The sequence below is a fragment of the Cololabis saira genome, chromosome 1, assembly GCF_033807715.1.
Source record: "Cololabis saira isolate AMF1-May2022 chromosome 1, fColSai1.1, whole genome shotgun sequence".
NCBI lineage: Eukaryota > Metazoa > Chordata > Actinopteri > Beloniformes > Belonidae > Cololabis > Cololabis saira.
In genome coordinates, this window is record NC_084587.1 from 54,201,032 (window position 1) to 54,224,986 (window position 23,955).

General features: G+C 44.2%; 1 protein-coding gene across 2 annotated transcripts in view; it reads left to right on the forward strand.

Annotated features, from left to right (window-relative positions):
* Positions 1-23,955, forward strand: part of kcnh1b (potassium voltage-gated channel, subfamily H (eag-related), member 1b) — an 83,119-nt gene that overhangs the window by 44,170 nt on the left and 14,994 nt on the right. For both annotated transcript variants that reach the window (XM_061726086.1, XM_061726093.1), the window contains 3 exons: positions 12,851-13,050; positions 15,986-16,238; positions 23,731-23,927. In XM_061726086.1, coding sequence (XP_061582070.1) covers positions 12,851-13,050; positions 15,986-16,238; positions 23,731-23,927 — 650 coding nt within the window. The remainder of the gene's footprint in view (positions 1-12,850; positions 13,051-15,985; positions 16,239-23,730; positions 23,928-23,955) is intronic.

The window sequence follows — 23,955 nt, forward strand, 5'->3', positions numbered from 1 at the left end:
ATTTTGGCGCAATTCATTTCTTCGGCCGCTTCTTCGCCCGAACCGTAACGTGCACCCAAGTGTGTTATACATCAAAATGTGCGTCTCGATCCTGCAACAATTCCCGCATGACTTTTCTCGGTCAAAAGCGTTACTGTGGCGATGATAGACGCCAAAAAGCGCGCCCCCCCTTTATCTGATTGGTCCATATTTCCTACTTTCTGCCATAACTTTTGAATGGTTTGACATAAAGAGTTGTGGGTGGTGTCATCGGACTCGGTTTTGAGTCCTTGACCTTCATTAGCATGAATTAGCCCCGCCCCTTCTTCTGATTGGTCAATATTTGATAGATCCTATTTTCTGCCATAACTTTTGAATGGTATGACATACAGAGTCGTGGGTGGTGTCATCGGACTTGGCTTTGACTCCTTCACCTTAATTGGGGCAAATTAGCCCCGCCCTTCTTCTGATTGGTCGATATTTGATACTCTCTATTTTCTGGCATAACTTTTGAATGGTTTGACATGGAGAGTCGTGGGTGGTGTCATCCGCTAAATGTCCAGGCCTGAAGAATCTACATGCAAGTCATACAAGCGCTTCCACTGCAGCACACCTGAACGTGCACAAGGGTGCGAGGGCCCGTTCATCGCTGCTTGCAGCTTTAATTATGGTTAGATTTGTTAAACTAGAAATGTTCATTCTGGAATAGTTAACTCGGAACATTTTCACACCTAATAGTCTGAGAAAGTCAGTGTAGTTGTGGACTGGGGTCGATTTTACACACTGCACTTTGTCAAAGGAACTGAACCTTCTGAATAATGTATTCCCCTCCTCACCTGTTGTCACACTGCATCAAGAATTACTGAAGGAGACAATAAGAGAAATAATGAAGATGAAAACTCATTCATCCATAAGTTATTGCAGCGCAACTTCCCCATTAATAGGTTTGCAAGCTTCATTGCTCTTGTGTTTAACAGCAACTGTGATATAGTTTTGTCTGGCCATACTTATACCAGAGCTTTTACCTTGTCAAAAGCTCTGATGATTTATGAAGAGTAGAAGAGGAATCTAGACAAACTCACAGTGCTCTGAGAGATCATACAGTGCTCTGATGAAACATTCTGCCTTCTCACCAGGCCATTGGAGTCGTTGGTGAAAACATGCCTTCATGGATAATATTCCTCCTGGGGAAATAGTAGTCATTAAACTTCCCTATGACGATGATGAAGTCATTGCGGTCCTCCTCTTGAGCAAGTGTGAATGACTTAAAAATGTTCTTTGCCTAGTTGCCCACGACATAAATCAGGCAGCTTATTTTTACTTGTCCCTCTTCCTTGTTTTGTTGTGACTCTGTATCGCTCGAACCGTTGTCTCTACTCGGGCCACTCAAACGTAAGGTTTTCCAGTGGGTTAAACTTAGCCATTTATTTCTTACTTTATCTCTTGGTCGTGCATTGCACTACTTCTGACACCATTTAAAATGATCGATGGTCGGCTTTTTCCATAATATTTATTTATTGACATTCACACAAAATCTAACATCCATCCATCGTCCGCCGCTTTATCCGTTCCCGGGTCACGGGGGCAGCAGCCTCAGCAGAGATGCCTCCGGGGGAAGTCCGAGGCGTTCCCAGGCCAGCCGAGAGACATAGTCTCTCCAGCGTGTCCTGAGTCTGCCCCGGGCTCTCCTCCCGGTGGGACATGCCTGGAACACCTCCCTAAGGAGGCGTCCAGGAGGCATCCGGTACAGATGCCCAGGCCACCTCAGCTGACTCCTCTCAATGTGAAGGAGCAGCGGCTCGACTCCCGGGTATAGAGCTCCTCCCGGGTGACCGAACTCCTCACCCTATCTCTAAGGGAGCGTCCAGCCACCCTGCAGAGGAAACTCATCTCGGCCGCTTGTATCCGCGATCTTGTCCTTTCAGTCACTACCCAAAGTTCATGACCATAGGTGAGGGTAGGTGCGTAGAATGACCGGTAAATCGAGAGCTTCGCCTTTCGACTAAGCTCCCTCTTCACCACGACGGTCCGGTACATCGACTGCATAACTGCGGACGCTGCACCGATCCGTCTGTCAATCTCCCGCTCCATCGTTCCTTCACTCGTGAACAAGATCCCGAGATACTTGAACTCCTCCACCTGGGGCAGGACTTCCCCACCCACCCGGAGAAGGCACGCCACCCTTTCCCGGTGGAGAACCATGGCCTCGGTCTTGGAGGTGCTGATTCTCATCCCTGCCGCGTCGCACTCGGCCGCAAACCACCCCATGCTGAAGGTCCCGGTCCGATGCAGCCAACAGGACAACATCATCTGCAAAAAGCAGAGATGAAATCCTGAGGTTCCCAAACCGGAACCCCTCCGGCCCCTGGCTGCGCCTAGAAATCCTGTCCATAAAAATTATGAACGGGACCGGTGACAAAGGGCAGCCCTGCCGGAGTCCAACATGCACCGGGAACAAGTCTGACTTACTGCCGGCAATGCGAACCAGACTCCTACTCCGATCATACAGAGACCGGACAGCCCTTAATAGAGGGCCCCGGACTCCATACTCACCGAGCACCCAGAATGGCACAGAATGGCACGAGGGACACGGTCAAATGCCTTCTCCAGATCCACAAAACACATGTAGACTGGTTGGGCAAATTCCCATGAACCCTCGAGCACCCTGCGGAGGGGAAATAGAGCTGGTCCAGTGTTCCGCGACCGGAACGAAAACAACATTGTTCCTCCTGAATCCGAGGTTCAACTATCGGCCGTAATCTCCTCTCCAGTACCCTGGAGTAGACTTTCCCGAGGAGGCTGAGAAGTGTGATCCCCCTGTAGTTGGAACACACTCTCCGGTCCCCCTTTTTAAACAGAGGGACCACCACCCAGGTTTGCCACTCCAGCGGTACTGTCCCCTTCCTCCATGCGATGTCGCAGAGGCGTGTCAACCAAGACAGCCCTACGACATCCAGAGACTTGAGGTACTCAGGGCGAATCTCATCCACCCCCGGTGCCCTGCCACTGAGGAGCTTACGAACTACCTCAGTGACCTCGGCTTGGGTGATGGATGAGCACGCCCCAGAGTCCCCACTCTCTGCTTCCTCAATGGAAGGCATGTCAGTCGGGTTGAGGAGATCCTCGAAGTATTCCTTCCACCGTCCGACGATGTCCCCAGTCGAGGTCAACAGCTCCCCACCCGCACCATAAACGGTGCCGGCAGAGTACTGCTTCCCCCTTCTGAGGCGCCGAACGGTCCTCCAGAATTTCCTCGAGGCCGACCGAAAGTCTTCCTCCATGGCCTACCCGAACTCCTCCCAGACCCGGGTTTTTGCCTCCGGTCTGTCCAACCTCCTCCTCCGCCAGCGCATCCAACTCACCACCAGGTGGTGATCAGTTGACAGCTCAGCCCCTCTCTTCACCCGAGTGTCCAAGACATGCGGCCGAAGGTCAGATGAAACGACAACAAAGTTGATCATCAGGCTTTGTGAACCGCTCTTAGTCTGGCCCGTCACCCAGGACCTGTTTGCCATGGGAGACCGTACCAGGGGCGTAAGTGCCCCCGACAACATAGCTCCTAGGATCACTCGGGCACACAAACCCCTCCACCACAGTAAGGTGGCGGTTCAAGGAGGGGCAAAAAATCTAACAAACCGGCATAAAAAGAACATCTCAGTAACCAAAGCAACAACACATTAACGGCCACTCAAAACATTCCCCATTACTGTGGCATTGTTAGTTCCGCTATATATGACAGTGTTTACTTACAATGGCCCTTATTGTTGTCCAAGCTTCCATTGGTCCAAACATATTATGTTGGGAAAGTCTGGTGGAGTCCCCTGTCAGAGAGAGCTTCAACTCCCATCTCCTGCAGAGCTACAAGCATGTCCTGGGGGAGGTGTTGACATTGAGTCTAAGTGGACCATGTCATTGTCAAGGGAGCTGACATGAGCTATGGTCGTAAGGTGGTCAGCTCCTCTTATGGTGGTAATCCCCGAACACGCTGGTGGACACTAACACTTGGGGATGCCTTGAAGCTGAAGGAGTTTGAAAGGGTCTTTTCAGTCTGTGTGACTCCATTGGCAGCAGTTCCACAGGCCAAGCAGAACGTGGCTTTGGCAGTTGCTGAGGCAATAACCCTGGCATGGAAAGAGTTTGGAGAGATGGAGAATGACTACTGAATGGCTTCGAAGAGATTCTGGTCCACCATCCGGCTGCTCAGGAAGGGGAAGTGGTGTGCCACCAACACTGTTTATAGTGGGGATTGTGCACTGCTGACCTTAACTTAGGACAATGTGAGTTGGTGGAGGGAATAGTTCGAAGACCTCCTCAATCCCACAGACACCCCTTTCCATGAGGAAGAAGAGTGGAGGTGGGCTCTCCTATCCCTGGGGATGAGGTTATGAGGTGATTCAGAAGTTCCTTGGTGTAAGGGCATCAAGGTTGTGTGAGATCGGTTGGATGTTGTGGGGCTGTTTTGGTAGACAGGCACTTAACAACAACATCACATGGACATTGGGTACAGTGCCTTTGGATTGGCAGACCGAGGTGGTGGTACCACTCTTTAAGAAGGGTGAGAGGAGGATTTGCTCCAACTACTGAGGGATCACACTTCTCAGCGTCCCTGGTAAGCTCTGTTCAGGAGTACTGGAGAGGAGGATCCGTCGGATAGTCGAATCTCAGATTCAAAAGGAGCATACTGGTTTTTGCCCTGGCTCTGGAATGGTGGACCAGCCCTACACCCTCAGTACGGTCCTGGAGAGGGCATGGGAGTTTGTCCAACCAGTCTCTGTGTGTGTGTATGCTTCTTTGTGGACTTTGCAAACGCATTCGATCTTGTTACTCAGGGACTCCTGTGGGGGTTCTGGAATACCTTATATGGGTTGTCCGGTCCCTCTACACCCAGTGTCAGATCTTGGTCTGGATTGTCAGCTGTGAGTTGGACTTGTTTCCTATGACACCAATTCTGTTCATTACTTTTATGGACATTCAATTTTCAATTCAATTCAATTTTATTTATATAGCGTCTAATACAACAGATGTTGTCTCTAGACGCTTTCCAGAGATCCAGAACATGAACATAAACATAAACATAAACATAAACATAAACATAAACCCCCGAGCAATTATTATATAAACAATGGCAGGTAAAAACTCCCTTAGTGGGAGAAAAGCCTTAAGCCAAACAGTGGCAAGGAAAAACTCCCCTTTAGGAGGGAAGAAACCTTGAGCAGGACCAGGCTCATAAGGGGGGACCCTCCTGCCGAAGGCCAGACTGGGGGAGTCAGGGACGTCGACAGCACACAGCAGGCAGGTGGAAGCAGCAGCGGGATGACCAGAGGTGGGGGGGGGGGGCGTCAGCAGCACACAACAGTCATGTGGAAGCAGTAGCGGGATGACCAGAGGGGGGGGGGGGGGCGTCAGCAGCACACAACAGTCATGTGGAAGGAGTAGCGGGATGACCAGAGGGGGGGGGGGGTGCAGGCAGGCGGAAGCAGCAACAGCAGACATCCACGTAGGCAGGTGGAAGAAGCAATGGGATGACCAGAGGGGGGGGAGGGCCGGGAACACAGGCCAGAACGCAGCTCCTGAGGCTCCGGCCTGCAAACATACACAAAAGAGAAAAAAGGGGGGCCGGCACAAGAAACTACAGGAACGATGGACAAAAATGATAGCTATGAGATATTTATAATAAATAAAAATGGTAATTCAATTCAATTCAATTTTTCAATTCAATTTTATTTATATAGCGTCTAATACAACAGAGTTGTCTCTAGACGCTTTACAGAGACCCATACCCAGAACATGACCCCCGAGCAGATATTACATAACAATGGCAGGTAAAAAACTCCCCTAGTGGGAGAAAAACCTTAAGCCAAACAGTGGCAAGGAAAAACTCCCCTTTAGGAGGGAAGAAACCTTGAGCAGGACCAGGCTCATCAGGGGGGACCCTCCTGCCGAGGGCCAGACTGGTGGGTCAGGGACGGCAACAGCACAGCAGGCAGGTGGAAGCAGCAACGGGATGACCGGGGGTGGGGACCGCAGGCCAGCACACAGCTCCCGAAGCTCCGGCCCAATCAGCAAGTCCCAGGTTGGGGTGCAGGGTCAGGAAAAGACTTGTGCTCCGTAATGCAAGCTACAAGCCACCCATGGCCACCTGCAGGACAAAAGAGAGAAAAGGGAGGAGAAGGGGGGGGCAGCAACGGGATGACCAGGGGTGGGGACCGCAGGCCAGCACACAGCTCCCGAAGCTCCGGCCCAATCAGCAAGTCCCAGGTTGGGGTGCAGGGTCAGGGAAAGACTTGTGCTCCGTAATGCAAGCTACAAGCCACCCACGACCACCTGCAGGTTCCGGTGTCCGGCAAAGGATGCTGCAACATGGACAAAAGAGAGAAAAGGGAGGAGAAGGGGGGGCCAGCACAAGAAACTACAGGAGCGACTCTGACACACTAAAGTTTACACTACCTAGAGATTTACCAACACCAGCTAGAGGTTTACTAAACACTAACTATAGGCTTTACTAAACAGAAAGGTTTTAAGTTTAGTTTTAAAGGTGGAGGTGGAGTCAGCCTCCTTAACCCAGATTGGAAGTTGGTTCCAAAGTAATGGTGCCTGATAGCAGAACGCCCGCCCTCCAAATCTACATTTAGATACTCTAGGAACTACGAGTAAACCTGCACCCTGGGAGCGGAGAGCTCGGCCAGGAACATAAGGCACTATCAAATCTTGTAAATACTGCGGAGCTAAGCCGTTTTGGGCTTTATATGCAAGTAATAAAATTTTAAATTGAATTCTGAATTTTACAGGTAGCCAATGGAGCGACGCTAACACTGGAGAGACGTGGTCTCTCCTGCTAATTCCTGTCAGTACTCGTGCTGCTGCATTCTGGATCAGCTGGAGCCTATTCAGCAAATTACTTGGACATCCTGCTAACAACACATTACAGTAATCCAGTCTAGAAGATACAAACGCATGAACTAGTTTTTCTGCATCCCTCTGCGAGAGGATTTTCCTAATTTTTGCAATATTACGGAGATGGAAAAACGCTATTTTACGAACCTGATTAACATATGGTTTAAACGACAAATCCTGATCGAAAACAACACCAAGGTTTCTCACAGTTGCACTGAAAGCCATCGCAACACCATCTAATCCCTTTCTAAGATGCTCTGGACCAAGAATGATAACCTCTGTTTTATCTGAATTTAGAAGCAAGAAATTTCTGGACATCCAGTCCTTGATGTCCCTAAGACATGTCTGAAGTTTAACTAACGGTTCTGTTTCATCCGGCTTCATAGACAAGTAGAGCTGCGTATCATCAGCATAACAATGAAAGTGTATGCCGTGATTCTGGATTATACTTCCCAAGGGCTGCATGTATAAACTAAACAAGATTGGCCCTAGCACTGAACCCTGCGGAACACCATAACAGACCCTCGACTGTTCTGAAGAAACCTCATGTACATGAACAAACTGGAACCTGTCAGATAGATATGATTTAAACCAACGTAGAGCTGTCCCTTTAATCCCAACAACATGCTCTAACCTGTGCAGTAAAATGCCATGATCAACAGTGTCAAAAGCAGCACTGAGGTCCAGTAAAACCAATATGGACACTAATCCCTTATCTGAGGCCATAAGAAGGTCATTCGTAACTCGAACCAGTGCTGTCTCTGTGCTATGATGCATTCTGAACCCTGACTGAAAGACTTCAAACAGATCATTTCTATACAAATAGTCACATAACTGGCTTGAAACTGCCTTTTCCAGAATTTTAGATACAAATGGAAGGTTAGAAATTGGCCTATAATTAACTAAGGTGTCTGGGTCAAGGGAAGGTTTTTTAAGTAAAGGTTTAATTACTGCCACTTTGAAAACCTGTGGTACATATCCTAAGCTTAGGGATAGGTTGATTTGGTCCAGTATTGTCACACCAATAAGAGAAAAAACATTTTTGAATAGTCGAGTCGGGATGGGGTCTAACATACATGTGGTTGACTTAGCTCTATTAACGAGTGAAGTCAGCTCAGGGAGGTCTATAGGATCAAAACAGTCTAGAGATAAGTCAGAGCCTAGGGAAGTCGCTAAAGCTGAAGAAACGCCCACAACCGGCTGGTTGATTTCTTCTCTAATTCTCGTGATTTTACTGTTAAAGAAGCTCATAAAGTCTTCACTACTGAGAGCTGCAGGAATACACGGCTCCACAGAGCTGTGACTCTTTGTCAGCCTGGCTACAGTGCTGAACAGAAAACGTGGGTTACTTTTGTTATCCTCTATCAACGTTGAATAATAAGCTGTTCTTGCTTTGCGAATGGCTTTTTTATATACTATTAGAATATCTTTCCATTCACGATAAGAGTCTACAGACTTACAAGAGTGCCACTTCCTTTCTATTTTACGCACGCTTTGTTTCAACATGCGAATATCTGAATTGTACCAGGGAGTTGAGCTCCTGTGGCTAGAAACCCTCTTTTTCAAAGGAGCAACTTCATCTAAAGCTGAGTGCAACAGATCAGCAGTGTTACTAACAAGAAAATCAACATCAACATCAGAGGTAGAACCCAGGTCACTGGCCTCTATTGCTTCAGTAGAGGCTTCACTATTTTCCACTGTCGCAAGACGAGCAATGGTCTCCTTAAATTTAGCAATAGCTTCATCAGACAAACATCTGCTAAAATAATACCTCCTGCCCTGCACTTCAACATCAACAACATTCAATTCCAACGTTATTAAATAATGGTCGGATAAAAGGGAGTTAACAGGTGACACCAACAGACCATCAGTTTCAACACCGTAGGTGAGAACGAGATCGAGAGTATGACCAAAACAATGCGTCGGCCCGTCCACTTTTTGTGAGATACCCATTGATTCTAGAAGAGAATTGAAAGCTAATTTAAGATTATCGCTTTCAACATCCATATGAATATTAAAATCACCCACTATGATGAATTTATCTGTGCTGATCAATAATCCAGAAAGGAAATCTGAAAATTCAGACAAAAACTCTAGATAAGCGCTAGCAGGGGGCCGATACACTACCACTAACACAACTGGCTTCTCTGATTTCCAGCTCGGAAATTTCAGACTAAGCGTGAGGCTTTCAAACGTATTATGATTGCACTTAGGTTCAATTTTTGTTTGGAGACTGGAGTTATAAATTGCTGCGACTCCTCCGCCCCGGCCCGTGTTTCTAGGAATGTGATGATTAAAGTAGCCGGGCGGAGTTGATTCATTCAAACTAACATACTCTTCATCCTGTAACCATGTTTCTGTTAAGCAGAAAACATCACTCCTGCTCTCTGTAATTATATCGTTTACTAACAGAGACTTGGAGCTTAACGATCGTATATTTAGTAGTCCGCATCTAATTTTTCGGTCTCTTATTGGTACCAAATGTGCATTGGTTTTAATTTTTACAAGATTATTTTGGTTAACGCCTCTATAACGCCGCACCTGGTGAACTAGTGGAGGGCGGGGAACTGCAACCACTTCTATTTTGCTAGGCACCTGGTTAGAGTTACCAGTTACATCATGTAATCTTATAGTTTTGTTGGCAGGCGTTGGTCCTCGAGAAGCAGCAGAGAAGTGTGTTAAACTACAGCTCTGCATCCTGGCCTGGACCCTGCGATGTCAGGGAGAGGGTCTAATGAAACAGGCCAAATTACTAGAGACAAGAGCAGCACCATCCCGGGTGGGATGAATGCCGTCTCTTCTAATCAGACCGGGCTTTCCCCAGAACGTTTCCCAATTGTCAATAAAGGCCACGTCGTTTTCTGAACACCACCGATACAACCAGCGACGGAGCGAGAGCATGCGACTAAACATGTCATCGCTAGTCAGATTGGGGAGGGGGCCAGCGAAACCTACGGAGTCCGACATGGTTTTAGCGAAGTTACACACCGAGACAATATTCATTCTGGTTACTTCCGACTGGCGAAGACGGGAGTCGTTAGCTCCGACATGGATGATAACTTTACCATATTTACGATTACCCTTTGCCAGTAGCTTCAAATTTGCTTCTATGTCGCCCGCTCTGGCCCCCGGGATACACCTAACTATGGTCTCTGGAGTCGGCTTCACATGTCTGACTATGGAGTCGCCAATCACCAGGGTCGGCTTCTCAACGGGTGTGTCGCTGAGTGGGGAAAATCGGTTAGACACATGAAGCGGGTGGTGGTGTTCCGTGAGCCCTTTACTACGCTTCCCCCGAACCGTCACCCACCGGTCCTGACTGGCCGGCTGCTCGGGAGCTGCAGGGGAGCGGCTACCCTCAGCTGCTATGGGCCGGTCCGCCGCTAGCTTAGCCTGGTTAGCTGAGGAGGCTATCGGACTATGGTCAAATTGGCAGAACCGGACCTCTAACTGACTGAGCCTCGCCTCCAGCCCTGTAAATAAACTACATTTTAAGCACTTACCGTCTTCACTAAAGGAGGCAGAGGAATAACTAAACATTTCACACACTGAGCAGCAAAGAGGTGAAACGGTGGGAGACGGAGAGCCCATGCTAAGATGCTAACGGAGGCTAACGGACAGAAAATGTATTGGTGATTGGTGACAGTGAAAGTTACGGAAGAGAAAATGAGCGAGTGTTGAAATAAAGACAGTAATGTACCAGATATAGTGCTATTTTACCAGAAAACAGTCTAAGTTTAAGACAAAAAAGTCGGGAGAGATCTGTGCCTGCACGCCGTGCAGCAGCAACAGACCGCAACAGACCGCAACACCCGCAACACCAGGAAGTGACGCGATGCGTGACGCAGTACGTTACCCAATCAGCAATCAGCAAGCACGAATATGGAATTATGTCTGTCAACATAATTCCTAGACGCAGCTAAGGAGTATGGAGTCCGGTTTAGTGACCTTAGAATTGTGTCTTTGCTTTTTGCAAATGATGTGGTTCTGTTGGCTTCATCAGGCCAAAACCTGGAAATCTCACTTGAGCCGTTCACAGCGGAATGTGAAGTGGCTGGAGTGAGAATCGGCACCTCTAAATCCAAGACCAAGGTCCTAAATTGGAAAAGGGTGGAGTATCCCTTGGGTTGGGGATCAGATACTGCCCCAATGTAGGAGTTTAAGTATCTCAGGGTCTTGTTCACAAGTGAGGGAAGAATGGAGCAGTAGATTATTAGGTGGATTGGTGCAGAGTCCACAGTGATGCAGATTTTGCATCAGTTTGTTGTGGTAAAGGAGCTGAGCCAGAAGGCAAACCTCTCGAGCTACTACTCGGTCTAGATTCCTGCCCTCACCTATGGTCATAAGCTGTGGGTAGTGACTGAAAGAACGGGATCTTTGACGCAAGCAGTGGAAATGAGTCTCCTTTGCTGGATGGATGAAGTGGACTAAGACGTATGTTTTTATGCACACTAGAGTCCACTTTTTTGATCCGCATCAGTTTGATTGCGCATTCACACCTCTCCAGACAAACCAGACTTTCTGAGCAAACAAATTCTGGTCTGTTTAAAGAGGACAAAACACAGCTGGTCTTCATTCAGAACAATCTGGAATTTATCAGCTAAATGAGATTAAACCACCCTAATGTGGTTCTTTTAATTCAAATAACACTTTCAACATTTAAGAGGTTGTTGTGATCAGTTTTATTAACTATAGCACTGAGAGCTAATGATACAAGTGCAGAAACAATTAAAAAGAAAAAAAAGTAAATTGTTTCATAAAAATAACTGACATATCTATTAAAGGAGCATGAGGCAGGATTGAGGCAGGATTTATGAAAAAAATTCGTATACGTTTTAAGTTTTCTAGTAATAATGTCAGATGAAGCGTTCCAAACCAAAAAGAATGAGCCATCTAGCGTATCTCTCCGTTGCCTTGAACAGGCTGTGTGCTGCAAAATGTGCTGCAATTCCGGGCCGGAATTTCCCGCGCTGTCCTGCGGATGTGACGTCAAATGACGCTACATGCGCGTTCTCCCCGTTCTCCCGTGCCGGCTTCGCTGTTGGCTGCAGTACCCCAGACGGCCGTCGTGGCGAAGGGTGGCGCTAGAGAGTCTCATTTCTTAAAAGGAGCTTCATGCTCCTTTAAATAAAAGGTATACATCTGTTTTGTCAAGTTTTTTTAGGTATAGTACAAATGGTGGACAACCAAACCTTGCTGTGGTTCTGGACCTGCTGTTGCTGGTTCAGCACCAGCTAAGCTCCACACAGGCTGTACAGTAGACTCTCTGAAGGTCACAGCAAGTTCTACGAAATTATTGTGACAACTGCAATCAGTCCCTCGTTCTGAGCTGCTGTCTCTGTGCTCATAGTGCATTACGGTAGCTTTCTGCTGCTGCTGGACAAGACAGGCATTGATCCACTGACCCTGGCTCCATTCTGCTGACGGTTTGTCAGGGAAGGGAGCCTTGTCAGGGATGCAGCGCTCCACTCTATTGATGGGCTGAGCTGTGAGTGTGAAGAGAAACGGTTAATCTGTCAATATATACAAGGACGTGCATATTTATCAAACTTGCAACCGGAGACCTCTTAACTATCAACTTCTGCTCAATGTGAGAAATGGGACACTTTCCAATAGTCAGATGTGAATAGCCAGTCAGTTTACATGCTGTTTATCTTTTAATAAAATAGCCAAGAATAATTAGCACAAGAAACTGATCACAGTAGACTGTAAAGTGTACAGCCAAGCACGCCTCTTAGATAATCATAAAAAGGAAGTCTTTCTGCAGTGTGTTCAGTAAGGACTTTCCATATGGATGATTACAAATAGATCCACCAAGTTCATTGATCTGTTAGAAGGAGCAAAATGCTACCCATCCCTCCCTTGCCAGCTGATGCATGATATTATGATATGATGTTATGGTAATAAATAAACATTTGTATCTCTCATTATGTGAATCGACAGACTGCACTAATAGTTGTTTCTCTGCTCTTTGCAGCACTGTTGTATGCCACCATCTTTGGTAACGTCACCACCATCTTCCAGCAGATGTATGCCAACACCAACCGCTACCACGAGATGCTCAACAGTGTGCGAGACTTCCTCAAACTCTACCAGGTTCCCAAAGGCCTCAGTGAAAGAGTGATGGACTACATTGTGTCCACCTGGTCCATGACCAGAGGCATTGACACTGACAAGGTAACAGTTCAGTTTACTGGGAAGTAACACATGTTTGAGGCTGTTAGTGCACAGCTATGCTCATGTATGCATGTGAATGAGTGTACTGTACATTTGTGTGTACATGAAAGTACAATCTGCATTGAGGCTTCTTGCTTTCTGAATCCCGGTCTGTGATTGGACGCTGCCTCGGCGTCGCCACTGCTCATTTAAATAAAGTTGAGATTTCCATCCATCCATCCATCGTCCGCCGCTTATCCGTTCCCGGGTCGCGGGGGCAGCAGCCTCAGCAGGGATGCCCAGACTTCCTTCACCCCAAACACTTCCTCCAGCTCCTCCGAGGGGAGTCCGAGGCGTTCCCAGAAGTTGAGATTTTTCAACTTCAAATTAACGCTATGGATGCCTCCAACGCCTCCGTGGCCTCCGACGCCTCTCGCAGCGCGCTTTCATAGAAAATGATTGCCGCTTTCAGTGTGAATCCACCATTAGGATAGTGTGGGACTCAGCACAGCACCACACTGCTGACTAAAGGTGCAAAATTAAGGTTTTTTCCATTCTGAACCAGTCTCTAAAGAAAAACCCTTAAAATTGTTAAACCCCTTGCTTGCAAAAGGCCAGTCATCCATGGGCCATATGCACTTTGAAATGTGTAAAAACAGTTTGCTCTCCTTGAGTTTTGTTGGATTAAAGCATGAGTTTTGAGGTGCAGAAACATGCTGTGCTCAGCTCAAAAGACTCGGATCAAGGGGCAAAAAACCTCCCACTCACAACTTATCACTTATTGACTCAGCCAGACGCTTAAAATGCACAGAGAAAGCCTTTCTGAAGCATACAGTAACGTATGGAGGCGGATGGTTTCCAGTCATGGGACCATCTTCACAGATAAATGCTGCTGAAGCTTTTTGCAATCCTAGTACTTTTAATGTATAATTAAAGCTGCAAGCAGCGATGAACGGGCCCTCGCACTCACGGTCACCGCCCCCCATAAGCATATCAGAAATGACACCACCCACGACTTCCTATGTTAAACCATTTAAAAGTTATAGCAGAAAAAAGGGACAACCAATCAGAAGAATGGGCGGGGCTAATTCAGGCCAATGAAGGTCAATGACTCCATACAGAATCTGATGACACCACCCACGACTCTCTATGTCAAACCATTCAAAAGTTATAACAGAAAATAGGGAAAACCAATCAGAAGAAGGCTAATTCAGGCCAATGAAGCTCAAGGACTCAATACCGATTCAGGTGACATCACCCACGACTCTCTATGTCAAAACATTCAAAATTTATAGCAGGAAATATGGACAACCAATCAGAAGAAGGGGCGGAGCTAATTTTCACCAATTATGGTCAAGGACTCAATATCGAGTCCCATGACACCACCCACAACTCTCTATGTCAAACCATTCAAAAGTTATGGCAGAGAATAGTATTCTAGGGGGCGCTGTTGAACCGTCAGCCACGCCCATTAATGCAAACCATGAAATATCAAATGTATCGCCAGGCCTGGCTTGCATACAATATTTGGTGACTATCAAATATGGACCAATCAGATGAAGGGGGGGCGCGCCTTTTGGCATCTAGCGTCGCCACGGTAACACTTTTGAAAGAGAAAAGTAATGCGTGGTCAGAGGATGGAGACGCACATTTTGATGTATAACACACCTGGGTGCACGTTACGGTTCGGGCTGAATTAATTCTCGAAGGAATGGCATAAATTTTGCCAAAATGACACGATTAATTCAAAATGGCCGACATCCTGTTCGGTTTCGGCCATGGCACCAAGAGACTTTTCTTTAAGTTGGGCCATGATACAGGTGTGTACCGATTTTCGTGCATGTACGTCAAACCGTATCGTGGGGCTTGAGGCACAAAGTTTTCAAGGGGGCGCTGTTGAGCCATTTTGCCACGCCCATTAATGTAAACCATTAAATATCAAATTTTTCGCCAGGCCTGACTTGCGTGCAAAATTTGGTGACTTTTTGGGCATGTTTAGGGGGGCAAAAAGGCCTTCCTTTTGTCAGAAGAAAAAAAAAATAAAAAATTCCTGCAAATACAATAGGGCCTTCGCACTGAAGGTGCTCGGGCCCTAATAAAGTACTAGAGTAGAGCAAAGGAAGTAAACGTAAAGATACAATGAATTAAATAAAGGAAGAGAAAAACATTGTGCCAAGGCGAGGTTGAACTTGACCACAGGTCTCATGCTCCTCTGGCCTATTCAGGCAGTTTGTGATGTGTTTATAAGCGATCACTTTTCCTCCTCTGCGTTCCTGTCTGGGTTTACTATTGCAACAGATAGTGAGTCTCTACCACGCAGAAAGAGAACTGGCTATATGTGTCCTCTGTGTCTGAAAACTATTCTGCTCCTTCCCTTGAAAGTTAATGTATGTGATGAGCTGTGAATGGGAATGTGATGGAGTAGAACCCAACTCCCGGGACAATCCCCAAGTTTGGATGCTCTGTTCACAGCTGCAGAGATTAACATGAAAGACCAGAAGGAGGTTTTTGGTGAACCCCTTTGACCACACTAAGCACAATTTTCACAGTTATTTGTTCAGGTCATTACAGACGTTTACTGTCTGCGACTTGAGCCTGTTTGTGCACCTAAGATTGTGTTACATCAACTTACCCATCTGCTTTTTAAGAGTCTGTTTTATACTGTTACAAGTCAAAACTGAACTGTACAGTTTAACATCTAACAAAAACCGATATCTGTGCAACATGCAGTCCCACATAAATCTTTTCTTGCAGCTGAATTGTAACATTGTCACCAGGCTTGATTTTACCTTCAAATATTGTATTTGACGGTCTGGAGACAAATTGTTTGTTATCATTCCATATTATGACGCTTCAGCAGTCATGTATTGTGTTTCTGTTTTGTGTTTTTGCTGTTTGTGATGAGCTGTATTCGTAGGGATGCGAGTCACCTCTGTTTGACCGGACTTGTGTGCAGGTGCTGCAGATTTGTCCCAAAGATATGCGGGCGGACATATGTGTTCACCTCAACAGGAAGGTATTTAAAGAGCACCCTGCCTTCCGCCTGGCCAGCGACGGCTGCTTGCGGGCCCTGGCCATGGAGTTCCAGACCATCCACAGCGCGCCAGGTGACCTCATCTACCACGCCGGAGAGAGCGTGGACAGTCTGTGCTTCGTGGTGTCTGGGTCGCTGGAGGTTATCCAGGATGATGAAGTGGTGGCCATTTTAGGTGAGAGTTTTTGAATTAAAATTGATAGAATAAAAATCTCAACCTTAAAAAATCGAAACCTTCAGGGATTAATAGAGAACTGTTAAACTGAACTGAACTGAACTGATATTTTATGGAATAAATGTAACCCTGTGCTCTGTTGTAATCATGACTGAAAGGTTAAACATGGTCCGTTAACACCTCACTAAATAAATCTATTACCTTAACCAGTTCTGCAAATAAGACAGAGAAAGTAAACAAGGTCATTTCACATCCAGTTAAACACAGCCTCATTCAGTCTAATTGTACTCCAATTATATTATGATTCAATGTAATTAAAGCAAAGCAGATTTATGTGTATGTCACAATTTAATAATGAGGCAAATGAGAGTGTTTCACATGCAACATGAAACGCCTTAAAACAAAATCAACATCAACACATACAATAAAAATGTGAAGCAAAAATAAAATAAAGTAAGACGGGGCTGAAAAAAAGTGTGAAATGTACGATGCCGCCAAACTATAAGACCTTATTGGAGAAATTATAACATTTTATTAAAGAAATTCTAACATTTTATTAGAGTTTTTTGCATCTACAATAAACAGTGCATAAAAAACTGAAAGCAGCTTGTGTATGTTTAGTTTTACCTCTGAGGGCAGAAAAGAAACATTTTCAGGATGCAAACACGGAAAACACGTTTGATCGGCTTTATCCAATTCCTCTACAGGTCTGGGGGTTGGGAAGGTTCTGATTGGATAGGGGGGCGGACCGGAAGTTAAACTACTGGAAGAAAAACAAACTTAGCCGCTGAAGGCAGAAGGATTTGCATGATTTTTTTGGTATCTTCTTCGAATGCGCCCACATGCATATGCAAGTACAGTTTATGGATCATCTGCCTCAATGACAAACAGCATTAAAACTCATCCATATATCTGCCATGTCACTTGCTTCTGAATACTATCAAAGCTCTTGGAAATGTCTTACAGCTTTGTGAAATCCTGTTTGTTGCAGCTGCCTGTATTTAAAGTTGAATAAATGCCGCCAGCTGCCACACAGGAGTAGGCCTCCAAAATGAAAGAGGAACAGTTGTTGATTATTTATGATTTCTAATGCTGTGGACACACTGGGTAATGATGAAGCTACAGGAAACCTTGTAGCTGCATTTTGCTGCTGCCGATACATATGAACAGGGACAATCCTTTGGATGAGACCAGAGTTGAAGTTTTAACCCATTTCAATCAATCAATCAATCAATCAATCAATCAATCAATCAATCAATCAACCAACCAACCAACCAACCAACCAACCATCCATCCATCCATCCATCCATCCATCCATCCATCCATCCATCCATCCATCCATCCATCCATCCATCCATCCATCCATCCATCAATCAATCAATCAATCAATCAATCAATCAATCAATCAATCAATCAATCAATCAATCAATCAATCAATCAATCAATCAATCAACCAATCAATCAATCAATCAATCAATCAATCAATCAATCAATCAATCAATCAATCAATCAATCAATCAATCAATCAATCAATCAATCAATCAATCAATCAACCAACCAATCAATCAATCAATCAATCAATCAATCAATTTTATTTCTATAGCACTTATCATGGATAAAAAAGTGATTTACAATAAAAGGCACGGCAGGATAAAAGAAGAAGTATAATACAAACAGGCATTAAGAACATAAAAAAGAAATAAAGAACTAAATAAAAAGCCAAATAAAAAGGTCTTCAGTTGTCGTTTAAAGGAGTCAGCGCTGCTGGTCAGGTACGTAGAGAGAAGAGTGTTCCATAGTCGAGGGGCGATGGAATCTTCTCTTGTCTCATACCGGGATCTGGGGACGGATAATACGTTTTTTTATGATGACCCGAGTGAGCGAGCTGGGGCATAGACAGTTAAAAGATCACAAATATATTTTGGGGATTGGCCATAAAAAACTCTAAAAGTCAGTACAATAAATTTAGAATCAGTCAATAGTGCTGCAGCACTCTGGACAACCTGCCTCTCTTTAAAAAAACGCTTGTTAAAACAGGTCAAAAGAGAGTTCGAGAAGTCCATTCCAGAAGAAATAAAAGCATGTAAAACCATCTCCAAGTCGGCACATGAAAGGATACTCTTAAGTTTAGAAATGTTCCTTAGATGATAGAAGCATTTTTTTGACACATCCCTCGAGTGTTTATGGAAAGAAAGAGATGAATCAAGCCCCAATCACCCCCAGGTTCCTGATGCTTGACTGGACAGAGGAGCCCGGGGCCCCAAGGTGTTACTTGATCAGTGGAATCTTTTCATCAGGGAATATACAGATATTGATAAGGATGGGGTGGATAAGATACTGTAATCTCAAATATCCAAAACCTCTCAACCTATCCTCATTACTACTGTTTGTGGCAGTTTATAATCATTGGGACCAGGAACCCGTTCTCAAATCTTGGTAGCGACTTGGGTACTGAGAGGAAACAAGTTTAACTGATTGCACCTCTGCAGCCATATTTTTAAATCATATCAAAGCAGGGCAAATTTATTTCTACAGCACATTACAGCAACAGGGCAATTCAAGGTGCTTCACATAATGAAAACATGAAGAGTAAAGAGGGAAATAAATATAAGTAATTCATTTTTCATTAGCAACTTGTCCAAATTGTTCTTTTTCAACAGTGGTTAGGTGGGGGGGAAATATTGGGGAAAACACACAACTAAAGGGATGAGTTTACTATATGAATCAGATCAGATGCCATGACGGGTAAAACTTAGAAGGAAGTTCTGGTTAGAATATGGAGACAACAAGAGGATTGGTTTAGCTGATCCATAATATCCTCCAGGTTTTTGTAGTTTAATTGGGTGAAATTGTGTCATGTTTTCCAAATTGATTTTGATTGGAGACAGTACTGTTCATGGACTTGATATTGATGCACTGACTGCTTTTTTAATCTTCTGGATTTTCTCAGTAAAAACGTTGGCAAATTCATTGTGGAGTTCAGATGCTACTGACACAGAAGGCTTTTTAACTTGTCCACAGTAGCAAACAAGGCAAGACTGTTATTGATGTTTTTGTTTGTGTTAGATTCGTCAGGTTGGAGTCCTGTAAATGATGTGTTGGTTAGAATCCCTCAGGTTAGGAGACTGTCAAGAGGGCTGGTGAAGGAAACACACCCACACACACACACAAAACCCTCTGATGGAACATTTACTGTAAAAGCATTTATGTGGCTTTTGGGTTTTACCAAACTTGGTATTAACCATTAATATATATGCAGACAAGGGACCAAAAGAAGAATCCCTCAGGTTTGAATCCTGTAAATGTTATGTTTTATTTTATTTATTTATCTTATTATTTTTTTGGTTAAACTTCATGCTTTTTAGGCTTGGTTGGAGCAATGATATCTGACATTTTAGATTGGAAGTTATCTAGTAGTTCATTTACTGATTTGCAGGGCAGAGTGGACTTCTGTTCCATTCACTTTGGCTACGTGAGTGAATGGAAATCACAAATCATCAATCACAAAGACCTTGGAAATGTTAAGACCCTTACTGATGATCAAGTCCAAAGTATGCCCCCATTTGTGCGTTGGCTGTCTCACATGTTGAGTCAAGCTAAAACTTTTTAGCACATCACTTCTTTAGCCCGTCTGTCTTTGGGATTGTCAACATGGATGTTAAAATCTCCCACCTTGATTAAACACTCGTTATCAACACATATCACAGACAGCAGGTCATTGAAATCATTCAAAACGTTTGCATTGTGTTTTGGAGGCCTGTAGACATTCATAAACATGGCTGCAGAAGGAGACATGTTTAGAAGTGTTCCTAGAAGAGCTTTTTACACTTCAGTGAATCATGAAAAAGTGTGGTTCTAATCTTATCTTTTCTTTTTCTGTGACCTATTAGCACATATATTTTACAGCATTCTCCCATATGAGCTCTGACTATTTACATTTGCAATATAAATGGTCCTGAGTGGAATATTTAGAAGTCACTTTCAGTAAAATATAACCCATGTTTGTAGTTTCACATCCTTAAAAGACCCAGGTTTATATGATATGAAAGTTTATGTGCACCTCAGCTTCACTTCCTCTTCTCAGATTAAAACAGATGTTTCCTCAGAGCAGCTGCCGTCTGAATTGCAGTCATTCATCCCTCTCAAAAATGTGTATTTCTACTGCAGCAAACCATTTTTTTCTTTTATGACTGTATTCCTAATTTTCATCCTCTGATGAACTCTTTCATCTCTACCTTCACCTGAGGTTTAGTTCATGGGAGGACCACCTGTCAATCATAGGAGAGAAAGAGTCCTTAGAATTTTTTTTTTTTCTGTATCAAAAAAGTCGAGTGATTTTTTTAAAAATTCATAGGTAAATTGAAAAGAGGAACTGCATCAGTTAAAACGGTCTTTATCAGTGGTGTGTCACATGTGAACACTCATACTGTGCTTTGGACAGCACTTTTGGGTAAAAGATTGTTCAGGGATTACAGTTCTCCCTTCACTGGTCTCTAGTCATCAGTCAGTGTCAGAGAGCAAGAATGAAATGACAGCAGTGACAGTCAGAAGACAAAATGAACTGCAGGAATTGCAAACATAAGTCTGTAAACTACTTACGTTGCACTATTTTGTGAGAGTTTTGACTCGTAGCACCAGCCCATGTTATTCACCTACAGCAGTAATAACTGACCTGGTTGTAGCAGGAAGGGTTTTTAATTTCATCCCATTTCTCAAAGGAGCTTCCATTTACATTTAGTTACTATATTACATTTGCTCTCCACACCATGACTTGTCAGCAAAACAAACATTGGAAACTGAGTTATTTATTTGAAAATGGTCCAAGAAATAATCATAAAAAAAAAACAAAACATTGAAAGTTTTTTGTGAGATTCTAGAGTCTAGAATATAAACAAAAAAGGAAAAGACAAAGAAAAGGGCCATGGATGGATTAGCACATGCAGGCAGCAGGGACTACTTGCTTGTACTGTGATATGGCTTGTTGTGTCTCATTGAATGATTACAGCATTTGTCCCTCCCTTTGTGGGCTTCCCTACTCTCATTGGTCTCACCCTATGCCTGGCTCTGTTACTTACTGTTGCCCAAACGGGGAGTCGCATGATGAGTCTGTAGCGTGCTACATATTCGTTGTTCCTTGGTCTCCATTTATCATTTAGTAGCAACTCATCTTTCATTTATGTTTAGGATGTCGTTGGTGTTCATCGTGGAGTTGATACATATCACTTAAATACGTTGTATTTATGTATATATGTAGCTCTGATCATTTAAATTTAACATCAAGGCCTGGCCAGTTAATGTAGCCATACGTTCTATACTTCTCACTAAACTATAACTAATGAAAAAAAGTGGTGGACTGAAGCAATATTGTGACAAGTGCAGTCTGTCCATCCATCCGTCAGTTAACTTCAGCTGATCACAGCCTGCAGCGGCAGCAGCTGAGCAGATAGGCCCAGACCTCACTCCTCCACCTGCTCTTCCTTTTCCAGGAAAAGCAGAGGTTTTTCCTGGCCATTTGAGAGACAGATGACATCCAGAAGGCATCCTAACCAGATGCTCGGACCAGCTCATCACTGGCTTCTCCCAAAGCGGAGGAGCAGCATCTCTAATCTCACAGTCTCTCCTGAAGGAGGAGACTTCTTAACTTCTCTCTAAGGGATGGTCTATGTATCTTGCAAAAGAAAGTAATTTCAGTAGCTTGTGTCTGAATATGCCTTCTCTTGGTCACTACCCACAGTTTGTGACCAGTATGTGAGGGAAGGAACATGGATCTACGTTAACAGAGTTTCCTCTTGCTCTTCAGTCAGTTACTGCAGATACTGAACTGATTCATCCGTCAATCACTCGCTTCATTCTTTTCCAACATGTAAACTACAAATTAGCTAAACTACTCTACGTGACGTAACACCTCATTCCCCAACCAGAGAGTACATGTCTCCCCTTCAGACTGAGAACCATAGACTCAAATTTAGAAGTGCTGATTCTTACCCCCAGCGAACACCGGGCTGGAGACCCCTCCAGTGAGAGCTATGACAACAAAAGACCACATCATCAGCAAAAAGCATGTTAGCTGCACCTAGAAATGATGTCCATAGCAGTTATAAACAGAATCGGCCACAAAGGGCAATCCTGACAGAGTCCAACTCTCACTATGAACTTATCCAAATAATAATAATAACATTTAAAAGGCAGTGCGGACTGATTTTATTGCTCCGTTTGGAAATGGACTGAATGACCTAAAACAACAGAACGGTTGAAATATACAAAATAAGAGGAAAAGTGAAGAGATGAATGAAAAACAACCATATTCAAACACAAACGAATTTTTGAACAGATCGCTGACTACACCGATGCTCCGTTGTTTGAGACACCGTGAGTAACTAAAGTTATGACATCAGCTGTGAGAATCTTTTTTTTATTCTGTGAAAATCTGTCCTCAAGGCTGAGCACATGTTGACAGGACTTGACAGTTGTCCCCAGATGACTCTGTTCAGAGATGTTCAGTCTTTAAATTGTTGCACAATTGTGATAAAACAGCAACACTGCGTTCAACTTTGTCTTTTCACCAATAAAGTGTAATGTCGGAAACAATAGCAAAAGAATGAAACATATTTGGTTTCGCTCTGATTGAGTCTTCGATGAGGGTCAACAGGAAAAGCTTTGCAAAACTGTCACTGTGTGAATCCCGTTGAATGGTTTCTATCAGTATCATGGTAAGATGTCACTGAAATGTCATTGGATTTTGTTGAGCAAACAGTGAACCGTACAATAACACTACTGTTTGAGATCAATAACAACTTGGAACATTAATATGTAACGATTCGACTTTTGATCAATCCATTAACAATAATGAACTATGAATAATGAATAATGAATAGTAATTAAGTTACTAAATAACTATAAATAAGTCAAGTGAAGCCTCTTTTATTCCCCCATTAATTCCCTGGACAGATATTTTGTTTTGAAAAGTAGTATTACCATTATATAATATTGATTTGATATATTCAGCAATCTTCTGTCCCTCGTTCATCCTGTTGGGACAGACTGAAACCTGTTCAGCTGTCACCCGGTATGAGAGGGGGTACACCCTACACAGGCCGCCCTCCATCTGGGTAGTACAAGTATAAGTTGATCCACCATGTGTTAATAAGTAAAACTTGGTAAATTGGTCAATTTGGCAGAGTCAGTTTACCAATTTAAAGCCGTTTCTGCTCGTGGAGAAACATGGCCAGTCTCTTTCTCCCAAAAGAAAAAAAACAAGACAAACTTCTGTTTTTTTCGTAGCCACTACGCTTTCTATTATTGTTATTTAATATGTGTAACGCTGCTGTTACTGGCACAATCTAAAAGAACTGTACGTAGACCTATTTCTTTGCTCCTTCCCAGTCAAAGTTGATGTGCCTGATGCCTTTATTTCAGTCAAATGACATTTCATGAGTTTCACTTGTCAATGAAATTGGATCCCAGTGACTCTGCATGTGTGCTTATCCCCCAGGTAAAGGGGATGTGTTTGGGGATGTGTTCTGGAAGGAGATGACGTTGGCTCAGTCCTGTGCGAATGTCAGAGCATTGACTTACTGTGACCTCCACGTCATCAAACGTGACGCTCTGCAGAAAGTCCTCGAGTTCTACTCCAACTTTGCTAACCATTATTCCAGAAACCTGGTGCTTACATACAACCTGAGGAAGAGGGTGAGTCCAATTTTGAATCATAAATTCA